The sequence below is a fragment of the Citrus clementina genome, unplaced genomic scaffold, assembly GCF_000493195.1.
Source record: "Citrus clementina cultivar Clemenules unplaced genomic scaffold, Citrus_clementina_v1.0 scaffold_9, whole genome shotgun sequence".
NCBI lineage: Eukaryota > Viridiplantae > Streptophyta > Magnoliopsida > Sapindales > Rutaceae > Citrus > Citrus x clementina.
The window spans coordinates 27,179,835-27,198,442 of record NW_006261964.1 but is presented as its reverse complement, the minus strand read 5'-3'; the positions used below and the strand labels follow the sequence as shown (position 1 = coordinate 27,198,442).

The window sequence follows — 18,608 nt, the reverse complement described above, 5'->3', positions numbered from 1 at the left end:
AAAAAAAAGAAGATCAATGTCGAGATCACGGTCGTCTCCGCCGTCATCGTATTGACGAACAGCGTTTGTGTTGAAGAACCGAGATGCCGAAGTAGCAGAAGGAGCGACGGTGCAGCGTAAAGCCCTGGGGATGAGATTAAAAGAAACAAGCCTCTTGAGAGCAAGAGAGGACGCCATTGAGCCGAATTCTTAAAGAAAGCACAAAACAATGCAGAGATTTCAAAATACTTTTTGTGACTGCGGCTGATTTCTTGCTGAAGACGAAATGGCTCCGTGACTGTGAATTGCTATTTATAGGCGGCAGTGGAAGGTCCGAGAATTGGAGAAGGTTCTTGAAAGAAATTCCGTTGTGGATGGTTCTGGAAGGAGACACAGATGAGATATTTTTTGGTTACCGGGAAACTCATTTTCCAGACTAGAACAAGATACCCCTGCACCCAAACATCCCAAATTAGACCCCCCATATTATTCATATTTTCTTTTGTTCCCCTAAATTGTTGAAATATTACGAATTATCCCAAACTCTCATCTTAATCCACTGCTAACTGAAACGAAAGAGGCCAAAAAAAAAAAAAAAAACTGTCAACTTCGTAACTAACTTGCTCGAGTCATCTCGCTGGATCCAAGCTAAACTCGGAAGCCATGATGCTGGATCTAGGTCCGTTCTCGGACGAGAAATTCGACCCGAAGAAATGGATCAATTCGGCGTGTCAGACTCGGCACTCACAGGATTCACTCGACAATCACTTGGTGGATCTCGAAATGAAGCTCCAAATGGTTTCCGAAGAAATCTCCGCGTCTCTCGAGGAGCAGAGCGCTTCCGCTCTCCTCCGCGTCCCTCGCGCCACTAGAGACGTTGTTCGTCTCCGCGATGACGCCATTTCCCTCCGCGGTTCTGTCTCCGGAATCCTGCAGAAGCTCAAGAAGGTAGCTTTTCATTATCAAAATTTAATTCTGAATGATTCTATTAGTGATCTAAGTTCATATAATTAGGCTATCAAGCATTTTGTTAAATTCGAATTCTCGTTTTACAAATCTAGGTTTCATTTCTATGTTAATGAATATGAATTTTATATTTTATTGAAATAAATTCTACTGTACTATCTGATTACATTGCCAGCTAAAATTGAAGCTATAACTTGTTTGACAAGGAACTATTTTGTTCTTGCAGGCAGAAGGATCTTCAGCGGAGTCTATAGCAGCCTTATCTAAAGTTGATACTGTCAAGCAAAGAATGGAAGCTGCTTATGAGACATTGCAGGTAGAGACTGTTAGTGATTTTGAGTTCATTTTAGTTTAACTAATGAATGTAATGCTTATTTTCTATGTAATTGCAGGATGCTGCTGGGTTAACTCAATTAAGTTTGACTGTGGAGGATGTGTTTGCCAGTGGTGATCTTCCTCGTGCTGCTGAAACCTTGGCCAATATGAGGCATTGTTTGTCTGCTGTCGGTGAGGTAGGCTTTGTTTTCCCATTTCCTGCAAATGATTTTTTCCAAAGTTAAGGCACAAAAAGTTTGTTAATTGATTTTTCCCCTTTTTCTAAAAAAAAATTTCAAATCTACGTTTTCAGGTTGCTGAATTTGCAAACATTAGGAAGCAACTTGAGGTCTTAGAGGATAGATTAGATGCAATGGTGCAGCCTCGTCTCACAGATGCATTATCTAATCGCAAGGTGATATCACAGATGCATTATGTAAATCTCTTGTTGTGCCGTTGATTTCTGATATTGCTTGCAGTTCTTTCGACTGCATGCATTACTTTTGATTTATGAATTTCTACATGTTACTATTTTGTAGATTGATATTGCTAGAGATTTACGCGGAATTCTTATTCGTATTGGAAGATTCAAGTCCTTAGAGCTGCATTATACAAAAGTCCATCTGAAGTACATAAAGCAGCTTTGGGAAGAATTTGAATCCAGACAGCGCTCTAGTAAGATTGCAAATGAGAAGAATGAGGTTGAAAGGATATCAAGTAATAATGAATTTCAGTCAAGTGCTCCTTCAGTTATGTTCTCCAGTTGGTTGCCAAGTTTCTATGATGAATTGTTACTCTACCTCGAACAAGAATGGAAGTGGTATTTTCCATATCACTGTATAACTTTTCGGTCTCTGAGTTGGTTGATCAAAAGGATAAAAGCAAGAGCCATTCATTTCTCAACTTGATGAATTTCATGGCTATGCTACCGTATGGTTAGTTTAGGTTTGCATACTTTCTGAAACATCTAAATGTTCTTAAGGGTTATAAATATGTCTGAAAAATTTAATGTGTAAGAACCAGGCAACCTCCTTATAACAAATTTGTCTGCTTTCTATGTATATAAACATGTGTAACGGGCTTCCTGAAGGTGATACGGCAATGTATAGTGTAGTCCATTTCTGTTGTCCAAGTACTTCCATAATTCTCAAGGTCATGGAACATATATGCTGCTTTTTTCTCTTCTGATTTAAGCATCTGTTTATCTGAATTGCTCCCTTTTCTGGAACAGCAGTCATCTAAACAGCATGCTACTATAATTGATGGAGTGTTATGTCTGATGTCCCTGCAGCAAATAAGAGTGGTTATGGTTTTTTGTTTTTCCTGGTGCCTAGTTTAACTAGATTTTGAACATATTCGGTAGTCAAAATATTTCATGTAAGCTGGTTCATTTTTCCTGTAATGATTCTGTACTAAATGGAAACAACACAACAAGTGCTGCTTTTTCATTTTTATTTTCTTGGATTTTAAGCATCCAGCTAAAACTGTCGTCTGCAGGTGTATGGTTGCTTTTCCAGATGATTATAGAACTCTTGTTCCAAAGCTACTGGTTGAGACAATGGCATCTGTGGGAGGAAGTTTTGTTTCACGTATCAACCTTGCTACTGGAGATTTTGTTCCTGAAACAAAAGCACTATCCAAAGGTTAGACACAACGCCCTTTAGTATTCTCTGTTGAAAACTTAGAATTTTAAGAAGTCATTAGTGCTATTTTAATATCACATGTTGTTTGCATGATCTGATGGTGATACATTCCATTTTTTGTTGCCCCGTACTTTTGGCTTGTTGAAAAGTCATTGCTTGGTTTTGGTGTTAGCCTTTTCATTTGCGTTAGACAATATTTTATTTGAATGATGCAAAACCTTTGAATGGGTGATGGTTTAAGCATCAGTAGGTATAAGAACACATATAAGCCGAAGAGTTCATCCTAAAACTGTAAAATAGGAGAGTGCTCTTTTTGGAATAACGAGCTGTTTAATCATTCTAGCTGTATGTGACTGCAGAGCCCCATTATCAATAAACTTATTGATTTTACTAGAAGTTAGTTCCCATTCAGAATATATATATAGTTTTTGAGCCCGTAAAAAGATATTAATGCTAGCTTGATTCACATCATTAATATCCTGTTATCCCTAAAGAGAAGCTGATAGTCAGAGTAAAGACAGGATTCCAAGATGAGGTGGTTGAACATTCCTTGCACTTTCGTTTTGTCTGTGCTTGGATACACAGAACTTCTGGAAGTATGTGGTGACTATAGGATGTCCATGGGGTTAACTATATTCTGTTATCTGTCATACATTAAAGTAGTGGTGGCATGATTTTGGACATTGGTAGGTGTTTCTGTTTGTTACAGATCCGTTCCTTAGTTGAAGGCTGATGAGGGATAACTTCCTTGAGACTGGTTATCTAATGAAGAAACCATGTTTTACTTGCATATTATTGTTAGACATGCTAGGTCTTGTAAATTTAAAAGTTCTTATAAATTTTGAGTCAAAGTTTGTTTCAACATACATTTAAATTTGTAAGAGCTTCAACTGTTTCAACATTTTGATTTCAACTAGTGAACCTCTGTAACATCAGGAATACTGGATATTTTATCTGGAGATATGCCGAAGGGTATCAAGCTTCAGACAAAGCATCTAGAGGCCTTAATTGACCTGCACAATATGACTGGGACCTTCGCAAGGAATATTCAGCACTTGTTTTCAGAATCTGATTTGCAGGTTTTATTGGATACCCTGAAGGCTGTGTATTTTCCTTATGATACCTTTAAACAGAGGTAAGCTATTTTGAAGTATTCTAAATGTTTGGTTTCAGTTCTATGATTTCATAGCGGGTAAGTGAAGCATGTCTGTGAAAACTTAATCTGGTTGAAGCCTAATTTTTATGTAAATTGAATATTACTTGAATGCAGTTAATTTGTATTTGCCTGTATGCCTTCACATGCTGCCTATTATTGGAGAGCATATTTTTGTTTTTTCTTCTGCTTAACTAAGAAGTAGATATGCTCCAGGTATGGACAGATGGAGCGGGCTATCCTATCCTCTGAGATTGCTGGAGTGGATCTAAGGGGAGCTGTTACTCGTGGTATTGGAGCCCAGGGAATTGAACTCAGTGAGACTGTCCGAAGAATGGAAGAGTCTATTCCTCAAGTTATTGTACTTCTTGAAGCAGCTGTAGAGAGATGCATCAGCTTTACTGGTGGTTCTGAGGCGGATGAGCTAATTCTAGCACTTGATGACATAATGTTGCAGTACATTTCTACTCTGCAAGAACTCCTCAAGTCATTAAGAGCCGTCTGTGGAGTCGATCATGATGGTGTCGGTTCAAAGAAGGAGGTAGGTTTCGACAAAAAGGAGGGAGTATCAAATGCACGGAAAGCTGACATCTCAAGTGAAGAGGAGTGGTCCATTGTCCAAGGGGCTCTGCAGATACTTACTGTTGCAGATTGTCTTACAAGCAGGTCCTCTGTCTTTGAAGCTTCGTTGAGGGCAACACTTGCTAGACTGAGCACTAGTTTGTCTCTTTCAGTATTTGGTTCAAGTTTGGACCAAAAGCAATCACAGTCTGCCAATGTTGATGGCCATGGGGAACTGTCTGTTGGGGGAAGAGCCGCCTTGGATGTGGCAGCTGTTCGACTTATTGATGTTCCTGAGAAGGCTCGGAAACTTTTCAACCTTTTAGATCAGGTACGTGTAATCTGATCATGTTCTCCTTCCTTTTCTAGGAAGTTCAATTCTTGCTTTTATAAACTTTTTCTTTTTAATATCTTTTAACATCAGTTATTGGGAGAGTGGTTGTAGCCTAAAAGTTATGATATCTGGATAGTTATGTGCCTGCAAAATCTGACTTGAAAAGGATTGAACACTCAAAAAGAAAATCCCTCAGAATTGTCAAAATAGTCCCTGGAAGCTTGTAAAAGTGATCAATGAAGATTAGACCAAATGTCCCAGATATAGGGAAGAAAGGAGCATATGAAATTGCAAGTTTCAAACAGTGGTGGTTTACGGACTCAATTGCAAAAATTGTTTCCCCTCTTCAATTTCCAGCTTTAATCATGTTTGAACCTATAACTAAAACTTGTGGACAGAAAATTGAGATGAATAGTGGATTGCAGATATTTGCAAGCCTCACATGAAGGTCTCACCTTCTTGTTGAATTCCCCTCTTGATATTTATTGAAAATTGACTTATGCAAGATATTGTGGCCATTTGTGGCTTCATTTAATCTTGGTTCCAGTCATGCCTTCTAGATTTCTGTTTGTTTTTTGGTTTTTACTGTGTTTCTGTGTTGTTAATGCTCTCTTCAGCGTAGAAGACTTCCTTTGTATGCCATGGCATAATGATGCTGACCATATAATGGTTGCATTTTTTATTTATTTTTCTGCTGTTCTGCAGTCTAAAGATCCCCGGTTCCATGCACTTCCACTTGCTTCTCAAAGAGTGGCAGCTTTTGCCGATGCAGTGAACGAGCTTGTCTACGATGTCCTCATATCTAAAGTTCGACAACGCCTTAGTGATGTTTCTCGCTTGCCCATCTGGTCGTCAGTAGAGGAACAAAGTGCTTTCCATCTTCCAACCTTCAGTGCATACCCACAAACCTATGTAACAAGTGTTGGTGAATATTTGCTTACTTTACCCCAACAATTGGAGCCACTAGCTGAGGGCATCTCTACCAGTGATAACAATGATGAAGCCCAGTTTTTTGCAACTGAATGGATGTTCAAGGTAACCAGTCTATACCCTGAGGAAAAGATTCAGTTATTAAATGACATTTTAATATACACTAATAATTTACTAAATTTTCATGTAAGCTAAACATTGATTCCTGTATTTGAAGCATCAGCTGAACTCCTTTATAGGTATCGGTGAATCAAATTGATCCAGTCCTAGATATTGAAAGACCAAATTGAGTTACTTGAAACTTTGACTAATTATTGTGGTTGAAAATTGCATCTTGGACCAAAATATTATCATGCCTGGAATTGGACCGATACAAAATGTTTTTGGGTTTCTGGAAATATTATCATGCATGGAAATCAACTGATACAAAAACTTATTGGGTTTCTGTATTTTATGAAGGTTGCTGAGGGTGCCTCTGCTCTTTACATGGAGCAGTTGAGGGGCATTCAGTACATAACAGATCACGGAGCACAACAACTTTCAGTAGATATCGAGTACTTGAGTAATGTGCTCTCTGCCCTATCGGTGCCAATTCCTCCAGCTCTTGCCACATTTCACACATGCCTTTCAACTCCAAGAGATCAGCTTAAGGATCAATTGAAGTCTGATTCAGGAAATCAGCTTGATCTTCCGACAGCAAACCTTGTATGTAAGATTCGGCGTGTGAGTTTAGATTAGGAACAAAATTTTTGATATTAGAATTAATATTTTGTCAAAAGTGTAGCTTTTGGTTATTGATTAATCTATGTTGTTATTTCTTATCAGAATTTGTTATCTGCGGCATATCCAATATATGATATTACAATTTATTTGTCCCCCTTTTTTTTCCCGAAAGCTGAGCTTGAACTCTGTTTCCTACTAAAGGGTACTGAAAAGAAATTGTGATCCACAGGTTCAATTTATTGTAGTGTATTGGTCTAAGCTTCACTGTCTGCATTTGGACACACAGAATTATTTACCAATGTTGCATTTCTCTCTCTGAATTGGAGGCTCTGTACTTATAACTCACTGGCTTTAAATTTCAGTCATGATCTGATACCTCTTTTCCAATTGAATGAAATAGCCTTGAGAAGTTGCACACTGGGGCCTCATTTTCCAAAATGGCTTCACATTAAAATCATTATTCTGTGCTTGACATCTCTGATGTTCGAACTCCAGACACTGTCCCAAACATTGGTTCTGGGACGATCTCTTTTCCAATTTATCATTCTTTGAATCTCTCTTACGATCACATGAAAGGAAGAGTGCAAGATTATCAATGAAATTTTCTGATTTTTTCCTGTAATTGATCTTGGTTCTAATTGCTTTGAGGGTTCAATACCGCCAGTTCCTCCCTATGTGGTGTTATTAATTCTAATTGCTGACGAGAATATGGAGTACTTGGACTTATCAGATAATCAGTTATCAGAAGAGATCCCTCATTGTTCAAGATATTGGCAAAGTTTGAAGGTTTTAAAGTTGGCCAACAATAACTTTTCTGGCACACTTCCTCAATTGATGCACACAAAAATGCCTTCATCTCTGAAAAAAAAAAGCAATTATCTAAGCGTTTCCGGCATGGACAGGTCGTCTACCAAATCTGATTATTCTGAGTCTTAAGATCAAATCATATCAACGGCTGTGTGCCCATACGACTTTGTTATGTGAGACCAGTTCAAGTCCTGGACATATCTTATAGCAGTATTTTGGGAGATATTATCATCGTCTCGATGATTGACCTGCAAATGGTTCAAAAGAAGAATTCAATTGCAATCATAAATGTCGTTGTTGTTGGTGTAAATAATTTGCTTATGTTTGTTAAACAAGAATTTCCAGATCAAGCATTCTTGCCATGCTGGTATGGAAAGAAGTAGACTCGGTGTATAAAAACACCAACGTGTAAAGAGCAATGATCTTTCAAGCAATAATTGGAAAAGTTCCAGATAAAATTACAAGTCTTTTGTGGTTAATCTCTTTGAAAATATTTCAAGGAACTATTTAAGAGACCAATCCCTACAAAGATTGATCAGTTAACTATGCTGCATGCACTTGACTTGTCACGGAATCAGCCTATTGGTAAAATTCCTGAGGGCATTTCTCAACTGGGTCTTCTTGGTGTCTTGAGCTTGTCGAATAACAAGCTCTCAGGCAAAATACCATCAGGCACTAAACTACAGACTCTTGATGCATCTTCATATATGAAGTGACGGCTCATAAGCGAATTGGTAACGTGCCTCCCACCCTCAAATTTAATTTCTTGTTTGAAATTGAAATCTCTTTCTTCATCTGATTATTAATATTTCATTTTTCTCGAAAACTACAGAGTGGCAGCTGCAACGCCAGTAATCAAGCCTTTTTTTTTTTTTTCCTGAATTCTGATGTTGGATGATCCGGTGATGAGGCTTCAAGTTTGAAACAGGCGTCCGATGAATCAAATAAAGGAGTCAGTCGAAGCTTGTGACAAAAGTTTGTAAAAACATTTTCATGTTATAATTTTTTACAGGAAGCGATTGATAATTTAAATAGTATACAGTATGGGGGAGCTAGATATGTAAAACTAGAAAGAAAGTTGAATTGATGTCGAATTGTACTCCATATACAAGTTTTTGCGCCTTTATTTATAGTACATATTGTTCAATTAAATTTAGCCACGTTTTAAGTACAACGCTTAGCCATTTAACCTTGGCTTGCACTTGACTTAGCCTAGCTAAGTTATATAGTCAAGCATGTTTAATTAACTGGAGCCATGTACGTAGTTAAACAAATTCTTACGCGCTGGATTTACCTCCACATTCGAGTTAATTGGGTTTGTCTTCACGTATGGCTATGCTGACTTATTTATTTAGACAATTGTAATTAGTGATGTACATTTTAAATAAATCTCATGGTGGATGATGTCACCTAGTTTTGTTGATAGATGTAGCAACGCACATGATGGCACTAACTCCCCACTGAGCCATCCACTCGACAATGCTAACGAAAGCAACTCACAAGGCCCGCAACAGGGGTTATCCGAAAAGGCTAACCAAACCCAGGAGAGGGCTAACTTACAGATTCTGTAAGTAACAGCCCTCACATGAATAGTGTTAAATAGTGTTTAGCTGTGGGCCCGAGTGGGACCCACAACCAAGTTTGTGAGTGAGCTGTAACTTACAGAATCTTTAAGTTAGCAAGCTCCCCAAACCCACAACAAAAAACGATAAATAAGGCAACAAGAACACACAATATTTCAATATTTCAAGAACACACAATATTTCAAATAAGGCAACAAGAACACACAATATTTCAAGTAGAGGTTAGAGAGTTTTTTCAAAAAATATATAATATCAAAAATATCCTTGACATATTTCATTAATTACATAATACCCTTTGTATAAAACCTACCCAACAAAAATTGTTGCCGCCACTTCACTTTATCTCTTTTTGTTTTTTTTTTTAAATAACCAGCACTTTAAGTTTGCAATCCCTAATACATAACCAACACTTGATAGAGCAATCATAGTCATAGCCAACGTTTTTTGTGAGGAGGATGTTAGGTAATGCGACACTTCTCATGTTCCGTTAACATTTCAATTATATTATTGATTATCGTTTTAATTTGGATAGTATTATTTGTTTAGGAGAATATATCAATTATGAAATTTTTAATTTTGAAAATTAAAGAAATGATTGAACTGATTTTTTCTTATTAATTGATAGCTTGGATGCATTTTGTTACATGTTATATAATTATGAATACATATTCTTTTTGGTAATTTAATTACACAAAAGCACTTTTAGTTTTACAAAACCAAATAATTTAATGATTCAAAAGTGTTTTTTTAATTGACAATCAAACACCCAATAATTTTTTATTCAAAAACTTTATTGGTATAAACTCTACTGCTGCAAGCTCTATTTAATAAGCTGGTCTTGTGCCATCTTGCATTATGCACAACTCAACTTGTTCGCCTTGTGCCCACGCGCTTATAAGACATGGCGTGCACTGCCCACGCACGCTCCTATGCACGCTATCTCATGCTCCCCCATGCTTGTTCAACAGCATGCACTTGCTATCGTACCTTTAGCCCGTTTGCCAGTCTTACCTTGCTTTTGTGCTCACCCCAAGCACCCCCACGTTGCTGCCAACGGCTTAGCACAATGCCACAAGCCAAGCCTTAGCATCGACCATTATGACCTACGGCGGTGACATATAGCCGCCAACTTTCATAATAGGGTGGGCATTTTAATCCGAACCCAAATGGTCCCGACTAACCGAGCATTACGAACTAGTTTGGTTCGATTCGGCTTGCCCGACGGTTAGTAAATTCCCAGCTCCCAACCCAAGGGTGTTCGGTTCGAAATCGGCTCAGCCACATTCAAACCGCTTGAACCCGACCAAACTGAAAAACATAAATAAATAAATAAATAAAATTTAAAATCCAGCCGTGTTTCGACTTGTAATTCGGTATTTTAGAGTTACAATCGGGGCACGTACACTTTATAATTCCACAAGAATCTATTTTATTTATTTATTTATTTTTTAATGCAAAACGATTTTCTAAACTAATAAAAAATAGCAGCAAAACTAAATTAACTAATCAATCAAAACACGAATCAAAAAAATGAAAACCCTAGAAATTTACTGAGAGTAAGCCCCCACTGCTGCCGCTCCTCTGCTGTCGCAGCAGAAGTAAGCTACTTTAGGATTTCTGTTTCTTCCTTCAGGTACTCTCTTTATCCCTTCACTTTCATATGCTTCTGTTTTATTGGTTACCAAGATAGAATTTATTCACCATTATTTCTTATTTTCTCGCAAAAACAAGAAACTTTATCCCTGTTTCTTTTTTCTTGATGGGTATTTTTTCGAGTTTAGCTATACTTTGTCTGTGAAGTAATCAAATACATAAACTTGAATTAGAGGTTTTCTGCATTAGCCTTTATAGGTAATCCTTTTCCCTTAATGGTGGGCTTTGATGTCGTGGCAAAATATAATGGAAGCAAAGTTACAATAGATTGCGACTGCAGAAGATTCTTTTGCTGCTGTTGCCTTTAATAATTAGAAATTCTATGCTTTTTGATGAGCGTGGTTGTTTATTGTAAGACTTTGAATGTTTTTCTAATTGATGCTTCCATGTTTTGGTACTATGATTAAAGCTTATCAAGTCGTACAAACATTTGTTTACCTTGTTACTTTAATTTTAAATTTTGGTGGCTCTGAGTTGCACTAACACACACACACACACAAAACTTTATGTTTGTAATTCTGAAATGAACTTCAACATTTTTATCTTTGAGAAAATAATTCTAATTGATGTGAAGGTCCCTTATAGATATTTATATTTATTTATGATGTGAAGGTTTACTTAATTTTGAGAGAAACAAAATGGTGAGGGCTTTTAAGATGAAAGGGCAAAAGAGGAAGAAGAAGAGAGATGAAAAATATGATAGAGAAGAAGAGGAGGAAGAAAAGGAAGAAGTAGAAGAAGAGGAATTGAACGATTCAGGAAAGAGGGCTAAATTAGAGAAAACTTCACAAAATGATAATAAGAAGGGAGAGGAAGATGGACAAGAAGAAAAAGATGTGGTCGTTCATGAAATGGAAGGTATTCCAATTGCCCCAAGTGATCAAAATACCAAGAGACTAGGTGTTATTTTTGTTCTCGAGAAAGCTTCTCTTGAAGTTGCTAAAGTTGGAAAGGTACATATACAACAATTTTATTACTTATGTCTACACACACTTTTAGGAAGTAAGTTTTTGCTTGTCTTGGGATTTTAGACTTGCAAGGTTAAGTTTCTGAAGTATTTTCTTGTCGTTTTATTGGTGCAGAGTTACCAGATTTTAAATTCTGATGATCACTCCAATTTCTTGCGAAGGAATAACAAAAATCCAGCTGATTACAGGCCTGACATCGTTCATCAGGTAAATGGAGGGTGACCTTGTTGCGTTTACAGGATCTGCACCTTTATTATATGGCTGGAAGCTTATTAGTGATTCTTGTCTATTGTGGTACTAAAAATTCGTGCCTTCTATCACTGCTATCACCCTTGATTTTACCATTGAATTTTTAATTTAAATATCTAGGTTTCTTAATTCCTTGTAACAGCTGCTAAACAAAACCCCATCTCCCCATAAACTGTTATTTCTATATTGAAATACAATAATATATCTAGGACTGATATGTTTAAGTTTACGTTTAAATATTTTCAGGATTTTCTTACTGTAAACAATTACAATCCTAATTAATGCTTTCTTTAGGCTCTCCTATCAATTTTAGACAGCCCACTAACCAAGGCTGGGAGGTTACAAGCTGTCTATGTTAGAACCGATAAAGGTGTTCTTTTTGAAGTTAAACCACATGTTCGTCTACCGAGGACATATAAGCGTTTTGCTGGTATCATGTGTAAGTTAAAACTGATCTCATGTACATTCACTAGCTTTTACTCCTAGGAGGCTCTCTTTTGGGTTAATTTTTACTTATTTAAAAATTTATACAGTGCAGCTGCTGCAAAAACTAAGCATAACAGCTGTTGGCAAGCGTGAGAAATTATTGCGTGTGATCAAGAATCCTGTCACCCAATATTTACCTGTAAACTCCAGAAAGATAGGTAAGCTTTAGTTTTCTTAGGTTTTTCATGTTACATATTGAAACTGGATATGTAAAGGCTGTTTGCTTGCTCGTCAGGTTTCTCATATAGTTCAGAAAAATTGGTTAAGATGAGGAATTATGTGGCTTCCATCAGTGATGACGACAACCTTGTTTTTGTGGTATGCTCAGAAGTAATATCTGCTTATATTTATGGTGACTTATTCTTTCATATTTATATTTTGTCTGATATAAACTTGTACTTTTCTTGTCTATCATTCCATGTCAGGTTGGTGCAATGGCACATGGGAAAATCGATTGTGATTATACAGATGATTTAATAGCAAGTAAGTTTAATGAGCTTCCTTTTTTGTATTTAATAATTTTTTTTTCCATTGGGACGAGAGTATCTATTTGGAACAAAAAGCCTCTGTTTTGTTGAACTAATTCCCTTTTCATTTTGTACTTGCCTCCAATAGAAACCCAAATTCCATTACTGAACATGAAGTGAGATTGATTATACTGAAGAACCATCATTTTAGATATCCTGTATTGTAGAATATAATGCTAGTTTGCATCATGTGTGGTTTCATGTCATAATGAAGTTGGAACTAATGATTTTTTTTTTTTTCTTATTGATAAACTTTTTCAGTTTCTGGCTATCCACTGAGTGCTGCCCGTTGCATCGCAAGGATTTGCGAAGCTTTGGAGGATAAGTGGAATCTGTTGTAAACGTCTCTTTTAGTTCTCTCTTTGTTTTTTCTTCTTTTCCCAGCTTGTAGTAATTGTTTATTTCACTTTTAAAGTGATACTTGTGTAACTGGAAATGCTGAGCTTGTGGATTGTTTGTGTTCTGAGGGATGAACTTTTTAGGTTATATACTACCTAAAAGAATTTTTGAGAGTATGAATCTTTGCGACTCGGTTGTATACTAGTTGGATTAGATTTATGTGTTTATTTCGACGAGCAGCGGGAACATCATGTATGCTAGGAGAATCCGTCCTTTTTGTTCTTTTTTCACAAATTCTTGCTCTTTTTAACCTGCTGCATTTTCCATTTCTGAAAGGTTCGCTGGAGAATTGAGTCTTCAGGAAAAACTGTAGTAAATATTTCCTGACATCCACAGAAAGGCAATCTGCTGCTTAGAGGCTCAAAAGATGCTCCTCGGTTAGGATTTGGCTGCTGTTTTGAGCTCTGAATAGGTAAAAAAGCTTCAGAATTTATCATCTTAATTAATAATAGTATTAACAATTAAAAGTTGGATGAAGAAAACTGGACTTGTGACAAGTCCTAAATGTCTATAACAGCTTGAATGTGTCTGCAGAAGAGTAATGATATAGTCATGTAGAGCGAAAAGGGCAAAACAGGGGCGGCACCCTATGAGTACACCTTACGGTTTAAAGCATGAATATAAGCAGATGATCAATTTAATTTGATGTTGAGGCCTTTGGTTAATTTTTAGTTTATATATAATGTTAGACATCTTAACATTTGAGTTTTACTAAACTTGGGTATTAATGAAACATTCATTAATTAAATAGTAAATAAATAATTTTATAAGATATGAAATTATTCATTCAATAAATGAGTAATACCTAATATTGGAACTTAAGTTGAGATTGAATTAATAAAGTTTAGTGGTTAGAATCCAAACCTCACAATTGTGAGGTTATGGGTTCTTAATTTCCTTCCTTAATTTGAGTGAAGACATTTTTCCCCCTATCGAAATGTGAGTGAAGTAGACGTGGCAGTCTTCTCCTTTTCGAAATGTGAGTAAAGTAGATGTTCCTCGAATATTAGAGAGGGTAAAATCGGGGTAGTGCTTCATAAGAATTGATCTAAATTAGTCTCTCGAATATTAAAGAGAGTAAAATTTGGACAGTATTTCATACGAATTTATATAAACTAGTTTTAGTAATAATCTGATTTATAAATATCAGTTGTAATATCATGTAATATGAGTTATAATCTTAAGCAATAGTCACAAAAAAAAAAAAAAATTGAGACTGAACTGTTAGCATAATTAGCATTATTGATTTTCAATTAGGAGAAGTTTTTTTACGAAGAAAAGAAACAATTTGAAGCGACGACATATAAGCTGGACATTTGGCAACGAGCCTCCCTTCCTCAATTTAATTACTTGTTTGAAATTGAAATCTCTTTTTCCATCTGTTTTTTTTTTTTTTTTTTTTTTTGTCTGCCAAACTAATTGATCTTGTTATATAAACTGAGCGGCGTGTCACGGGATGAGTATTTTGCGCAGCTAACCCGTGCGGCACTTAGACAATTTTGCTGAATGTTGCTAAGTAAGCCTTGAGATTCTTGAACTAGAGAAGAGAGCAATGGAGTCGAATAAGAGAAATTGTATTGCACAAAAGAGAGATTACAATGCTTGAGTGCTCAATGCTTGTTGTGTACAAATGCCTAATGTCATCCCATATTTATAGGGGAGGCTTGCCAAGCTCTAGAGATTTTAGAGAAATCTACCAATTATCTAGAATTTACATGTGCTGGAAATGTATAGAGAATTCTAGAGTATTTACAAGCTCAATGTGCTAGAGTTGCCTAGAACTTTTCGGAATTGGGCCAAGCTAGCACTCTTGGCCTTGTGTTGGGCTCTTGGTGAGCAAATTGGGCTAGCGAATTGGGTGGTCCGCAACATCCTCCCCCACCTAAGCTCGCGGCGTCCTCGTCGCGCTCTCGTGCTTGAAATTCTAGATGTGTTCAGCAAATTGCCACAAATCATCTTCACGTTCCCAAGTGGCTTCGCTCTCGGGGAGGTTTTTCCACTTCATCAAGTACTTGCTATGTGCTAGTACGCCTCTCCTCGAAACCATGCGATCTGCAAGGATGTAGTCCACATCTTTGTCGAACGCGGTGACAACGGCTGTTGGCGCGCGCCTTGATTCTCCCCGGCTTGGGTCTTCCACATCTCCGTGGTATGGCTTGAGAAGGCTCACCTGGAAGACCAGATGGATCTTGAGTCTTGGCGGAAGTTGGAGTTGATACGAGACGTTGCCCACACGTCGTACAACTCGGAAGGGTCCCTCGTAGTGCCTCACTAACCCCTTGTGGACTTTCCGCAACGTCTTGAATTGTTGGGGTAGGAGCTTGATCATGACTTGATCACCTTCCTTGTACTCCACATGCCGTCTCCTTGTATCCGCCCACTTTTTCATTTTCCTCGCGGCTTCGTCGAGGTAGGCTCGGGTGATGTTCGCTTCCTCGTGCCATTCGCGGGCGAGCTTATGTGCCGCAGGGCATTTCCCTCCGTAAGTTAAGGCTATGGCGTTGGGGGTCATGGGCTGGAATCCCATGATGATCTCGAACGGACTCTTGCATGTAGCCTCACTTTGCTGCAAGTTATAAGAAAATTGGGTGATGTCAAGTAGCTTCGCCCAATTCCGCTGATGAGCGCTCACATAATGCCTCAAGTACATCTCGAGGAGGCCATTGATGCGCTCGGTCTGCCCATCCGTTTGTGGGTGGAAGCTTGTCGAGAACTTGAGATTCGTCCCCAACATCTTGAAGAGCTCCGTCCAAAAACGCCCAGTGAACCGAGGGTCTCGGTCGCTCACAATGCTCCTTGGAACTCCCCAAAGCTTCACAATATGCTTGATGAATAGGCGGGCTGTCTCGTCCGCTTTGCAATCGACTGGTGCGACAATGAATGTGGCGTACTTGCTGTATCGGTCGACAACGACCATGATGCTTCCGCAAGCTTCGGACTTAGGCAGCGATGTGATGAAGTCCATGGAGACACTTTCTCATGGCCTTGTTGCTAGTGGTAGCGGCTCCAACAATCCCGCTGGAAGTTGATGATCCACCTTGTCTTATTGGCACACAAGACAAGTTCGCACATATGCCTCGATGTCGTCCCTCATGTGCGGCTAAAAGTACGAGGCTTGGACTAGTGCGGTGGTGCGCTCGATTCCTGGGTGACCAGCCCACTTGGAGTCATGGCACTCCTTGATTACTTCCTTCCGTAAATTTCCCCACCTTGGAACAAAAAGCCGATCTCCCTTGGTGAGGAGGATGCCTTCCTCTTGCTAAAAACACCTTGTCTTTCCCTCGAGCACCTTCTCCAGCAAATCCTTTGCTAGCGGATCTTGTTGGAGGCCTTCCTTGATGCATGAGACAAGGTCAGACTTTGGTTGGCTCATGCTAAGTGTTGCCAATTCGGCCTTGCGACTTAGAGCATCCGCAACGACATTGGCTTTTCCTGGTTTGTACTTGAGCCGGTAGTCGAATTCCGCTAGAAAATCTTGCCACCGTGCTTGCTTTGGACTCAACTTCTTTTGTGTTTGAAAGTAGCTCATCGCTATGTTGTCCGTTATGATCGTGAAGTGAGAGCCTAGCAAGTAATGTCGCAACACTCTTAGACAATGGTTGATGGTTGTCATTTCCTTTTCTTGCACCGTGTAGCGGCGTTCCGTATCATTTAGTTTTCGACTCTCGAACGCTATATGGTGGCCTTCTTGCATGAGGACTCCTCCTATGGCGAAATCGGAGGCATCCGTTTGGACTTCGAAGGGCTTTGTGTGGTCAGGATGAGTGAGGACGGGTTCCTTCGAAACTGCTCTTTTCAACTCCTCAAATGCGCGTTGGCATTCTTCGGACCAATGCCATATTCTGTTTTTCTTGAGCATATCCGTCAAGGGGGCCGCCTTGGCTGAGTAGCCCTTGATGAAGCGACGGTAGTAATTTACCAGCCCAAGGAATGAGCGAAGCTCGGGCACTTTCGAGGGAGGCTTCCATTCGAGGATGGCCTTCACTTTGGCATTCTCCATCATAAGCTTCCCGCCCGCAATCTTGTGGCCAAGGAACTCCACCTCTTGTTGGGCAAATGAGCACTTCTCTAATTTGAGAAAGAGCTAATTGTCTCGAAGTACTTGGAGGACTTGTCGCAAGTGTTGGGCATGCTCCTCGAGTGTGGTGCTATACACCACGATGTCATCCAAGTATACGACCACGAAGCGGTCGAGGAATGGTTGGAGTACCTTGTTCATGAGTGTGCAAAATGTGGCGGGTGCATTAGTAAGGCCAAAAGACATCACAAGGAATTCGAAAGACCCGTACCTTGTTGTGCACGTCGTCTTAGGTTCGTCTCCCTTGGCGATGCGCACTTGGTAGTACCCGGAGCGCAAGTCAAGTTTGGTAAAGTACCGCGCTTTGCCAAGCTGGTCGAACAAGTCTGCGATCAAGGGAATCAGATACTTGTTCTTGATGGTGATTTTGTTGAGCGCTCTATAGTCGATGCACATCCGCAGCGATCCATCCTTTTTCTTTTAGAAGAAAACTGGTGCGTCGAATGGGGCCTTTGAGGGGCGAATGTAGCCTGCGTCCAGCAAGTCTTTGAGTTGTTTCCGCAACTCCTCAAGTTCGGATGGCGCCATGCGGTAAAGCTCCAAGGCTGGTGGTTTCGCGCCTTGTTCCAGCTCGATTGCATGATCTACCTCTCGTCAAGGCGGGAGCTTCTTCGGAAGTTCTAGAGGCATCACGTCCTTGTACTCATTGAGGACGGCTTGAATTCGCGGAGGGACTTGGCTTGGCGAGGTTCCGCTATTTCCTTCCTTGTTTAGTTCCCGAATGGCGACCAAAAAGCTTGGGTCTTTCTTGAAAGCCCTTTTGAATTGCATGGCGGAGAGTGTCTTCTCCTCGGACTTACCTCGTTCCGTGGGAACCATGCATGCCTTGCTCCCATCAAGGATACTTAGGGAGTTTGTAGTGGGCAGCGGGAAGGCATGGACTTGGTCGAAGAATTCCATGCCGAGGACCATCTTGAAATCGTCCATGGGCATAATGGAGAAATCAAGCTTTTCGCTCCACGTACTGAGTGTTAAGTGCACGCCTTGTGCAATTCCCGCAATTGGCTTGGCGGGTGAGTTTACTGCTTTCATTGTGCCTCCTTCCTTGGTGGCCTTGAGGCCTAAGCGCTTGGCCTCGTCTACGGACACGAAATTGTGTGTTGCTCCCGTGTCTAGCAGCGCGCGAACGGACTGTTCGTTTATCTTTGCGCTGACATACATGAGCCATTTTTTGACGAGTGTGGGCTGTTGGCGATTGAGTGCACCGAGGCGTTGGAGAGAACCCATGCTGAGTTGGGGTTCCTCTGAGGACAT

The 18,608-nt window shown here is 39.3% G+C and overlaps 3 protein-coding genes and 1 pseudogene across 5 annotated transcripts in view; 2 read left to right on the top strand and 2 right to left on the bottom strand.

Annotated features, from left to right (window-relative positions):
• Positions 1-405, bottom strand: part of LOC18033343 — a 1,528-nt pseudogene extending 1,123 nt beyond the window's left edge. Inside the window, exon 1 of the transcript XR_002907169.1 lies at positions 12-405. The product of XR_002907169.1 is annotated as a heat shock 22 kDa protein, mitochondrial (transcript). The remainder of the gene's footprint in view (positions 1-11) is intronic.
• Positions 406-543: 138 nt separating this feature from the next.
• On the top strand, positions 544-6,756 carry LOC18032800 (conserved oligomeric Golgi complex subunit 7). 2 transcript variants are annotated; one of them, XM_006421600.2, is made up of 10 exons: positions 544-927; positions 1,172-1,261; positions 1,338-1,457; positions 1,574-1,675; positions 1,800-2,080; positions 2,758-2,903; positions 3,840-4,038; positions 4,273-4,948; positions 5,657-5,986; positions 6,341-6,756. In XM_006421600.2, exons 1-10 carry the CDS (start codon positions 643-645, stop codon positions 6,617-6,619), a joined length of 2,508 nt encoding a protein of 835 aa, XP_006421663.1. In that variant the 5' UTR covers positions 544-642; the 3' UTR covers positions 6,620-6,756. The 2 variants fall into 2 exon arrangements, with proteins under 2 accessions (XP_006421663.1, XP_024046992.1); XM_024191224.1 differs by having other exon boundaries at positions 1,574-1,696.
• A 3,686-nt stretch (positions 6,757-10,442) lies between these two features.
• LOC18033026 (ribosomal RNA small subunit methyltransferase nep-1) lies at positions 10,443-13,443 on the top strand. The gene is made up of 8 exons (XM_006421599.2): positions 10,443-10,627; positions 11,260-11,600; positions 11,730-11,822; positions 12,159-12,303; positions 12,398-12,508; positions 12,586-12,668; positions 12,776-12,833; positions 13,139-13,443. Exons 2-8 carry the CDS (start codon positions 11,286-11,288, stop codon positions 13,216-13,218), a joined length of 885 nt encoding a protein of 294 aa, XP_006421662.1. The 5' UTR covers positions 10,443-10,627; positions 11,260-11,285; the 3' UTR covers positions 13,219-13,443.
• Positions 13,444-17,948: 4,505 nt separating this feature from the next.
• On the bottom strand, positions 17,949-18,608 carry LOC112100128. The gene has a single exon (XM_024188436.1). The coding sequence runs from the start codon at positions 18,606-18,608 to the stop codon at positions 17,949-17,951; it is 660 nt and encodes a 219-aa protein (XP_024044204.1).

Bases quoted from the DNA above. Each gene is read 5' to 3' on its own strand.
- LOC112100128 (XM_024188436.1), bottom strand. From the start codon at position 18,608: ATGTCCTCAGAGGAACCCCAACTCAGCATGGGTTCTCTCCAACGCCTC.
- LOC18033026 (XM_006421599.2), top strand. From the start codon at position 11,286: ATGGTGAGGGCTTTTAAGATGAAAGGGCAAAAGAGGAAGAAGAAGAGA. The intron at 11,601-11,729 runs GTACATATACAA...TTATTGGTGCAG, and splicing joins AAGTTGCTAAAGTTGGAAAG to AGTTACCAGATTTTAAATTC. The intron at 11,823-12,158 runs GTAAATGGAGGG...TGCTTTCTTTAG, and splicing joins GGCCTGACATCGTTCATCAG to GCTCTCCTATCAATTTTAGA.
- LOC18032800 (XM_024191224.1), top strand. From the start codon at position 643: ATGATGCTGGATCTAGGTCCGTTCTCGGACGAGAAATTCGACCCGAAG. The intron at 1,262-1,337 runs GTAGAGACTGTT...ATGTAATTGCAG, and splicing joins CTGCTTATGAGACATTGCAG to GATGCTGCTGGGTTAACTCA. The intron at 1,697-1,799 runs GTAAATCTCTTG...ACTATTTTGTAG, and splicing joins TGATATCACAGATGCATTAT to ATTGATATTGCTAGAGATTT.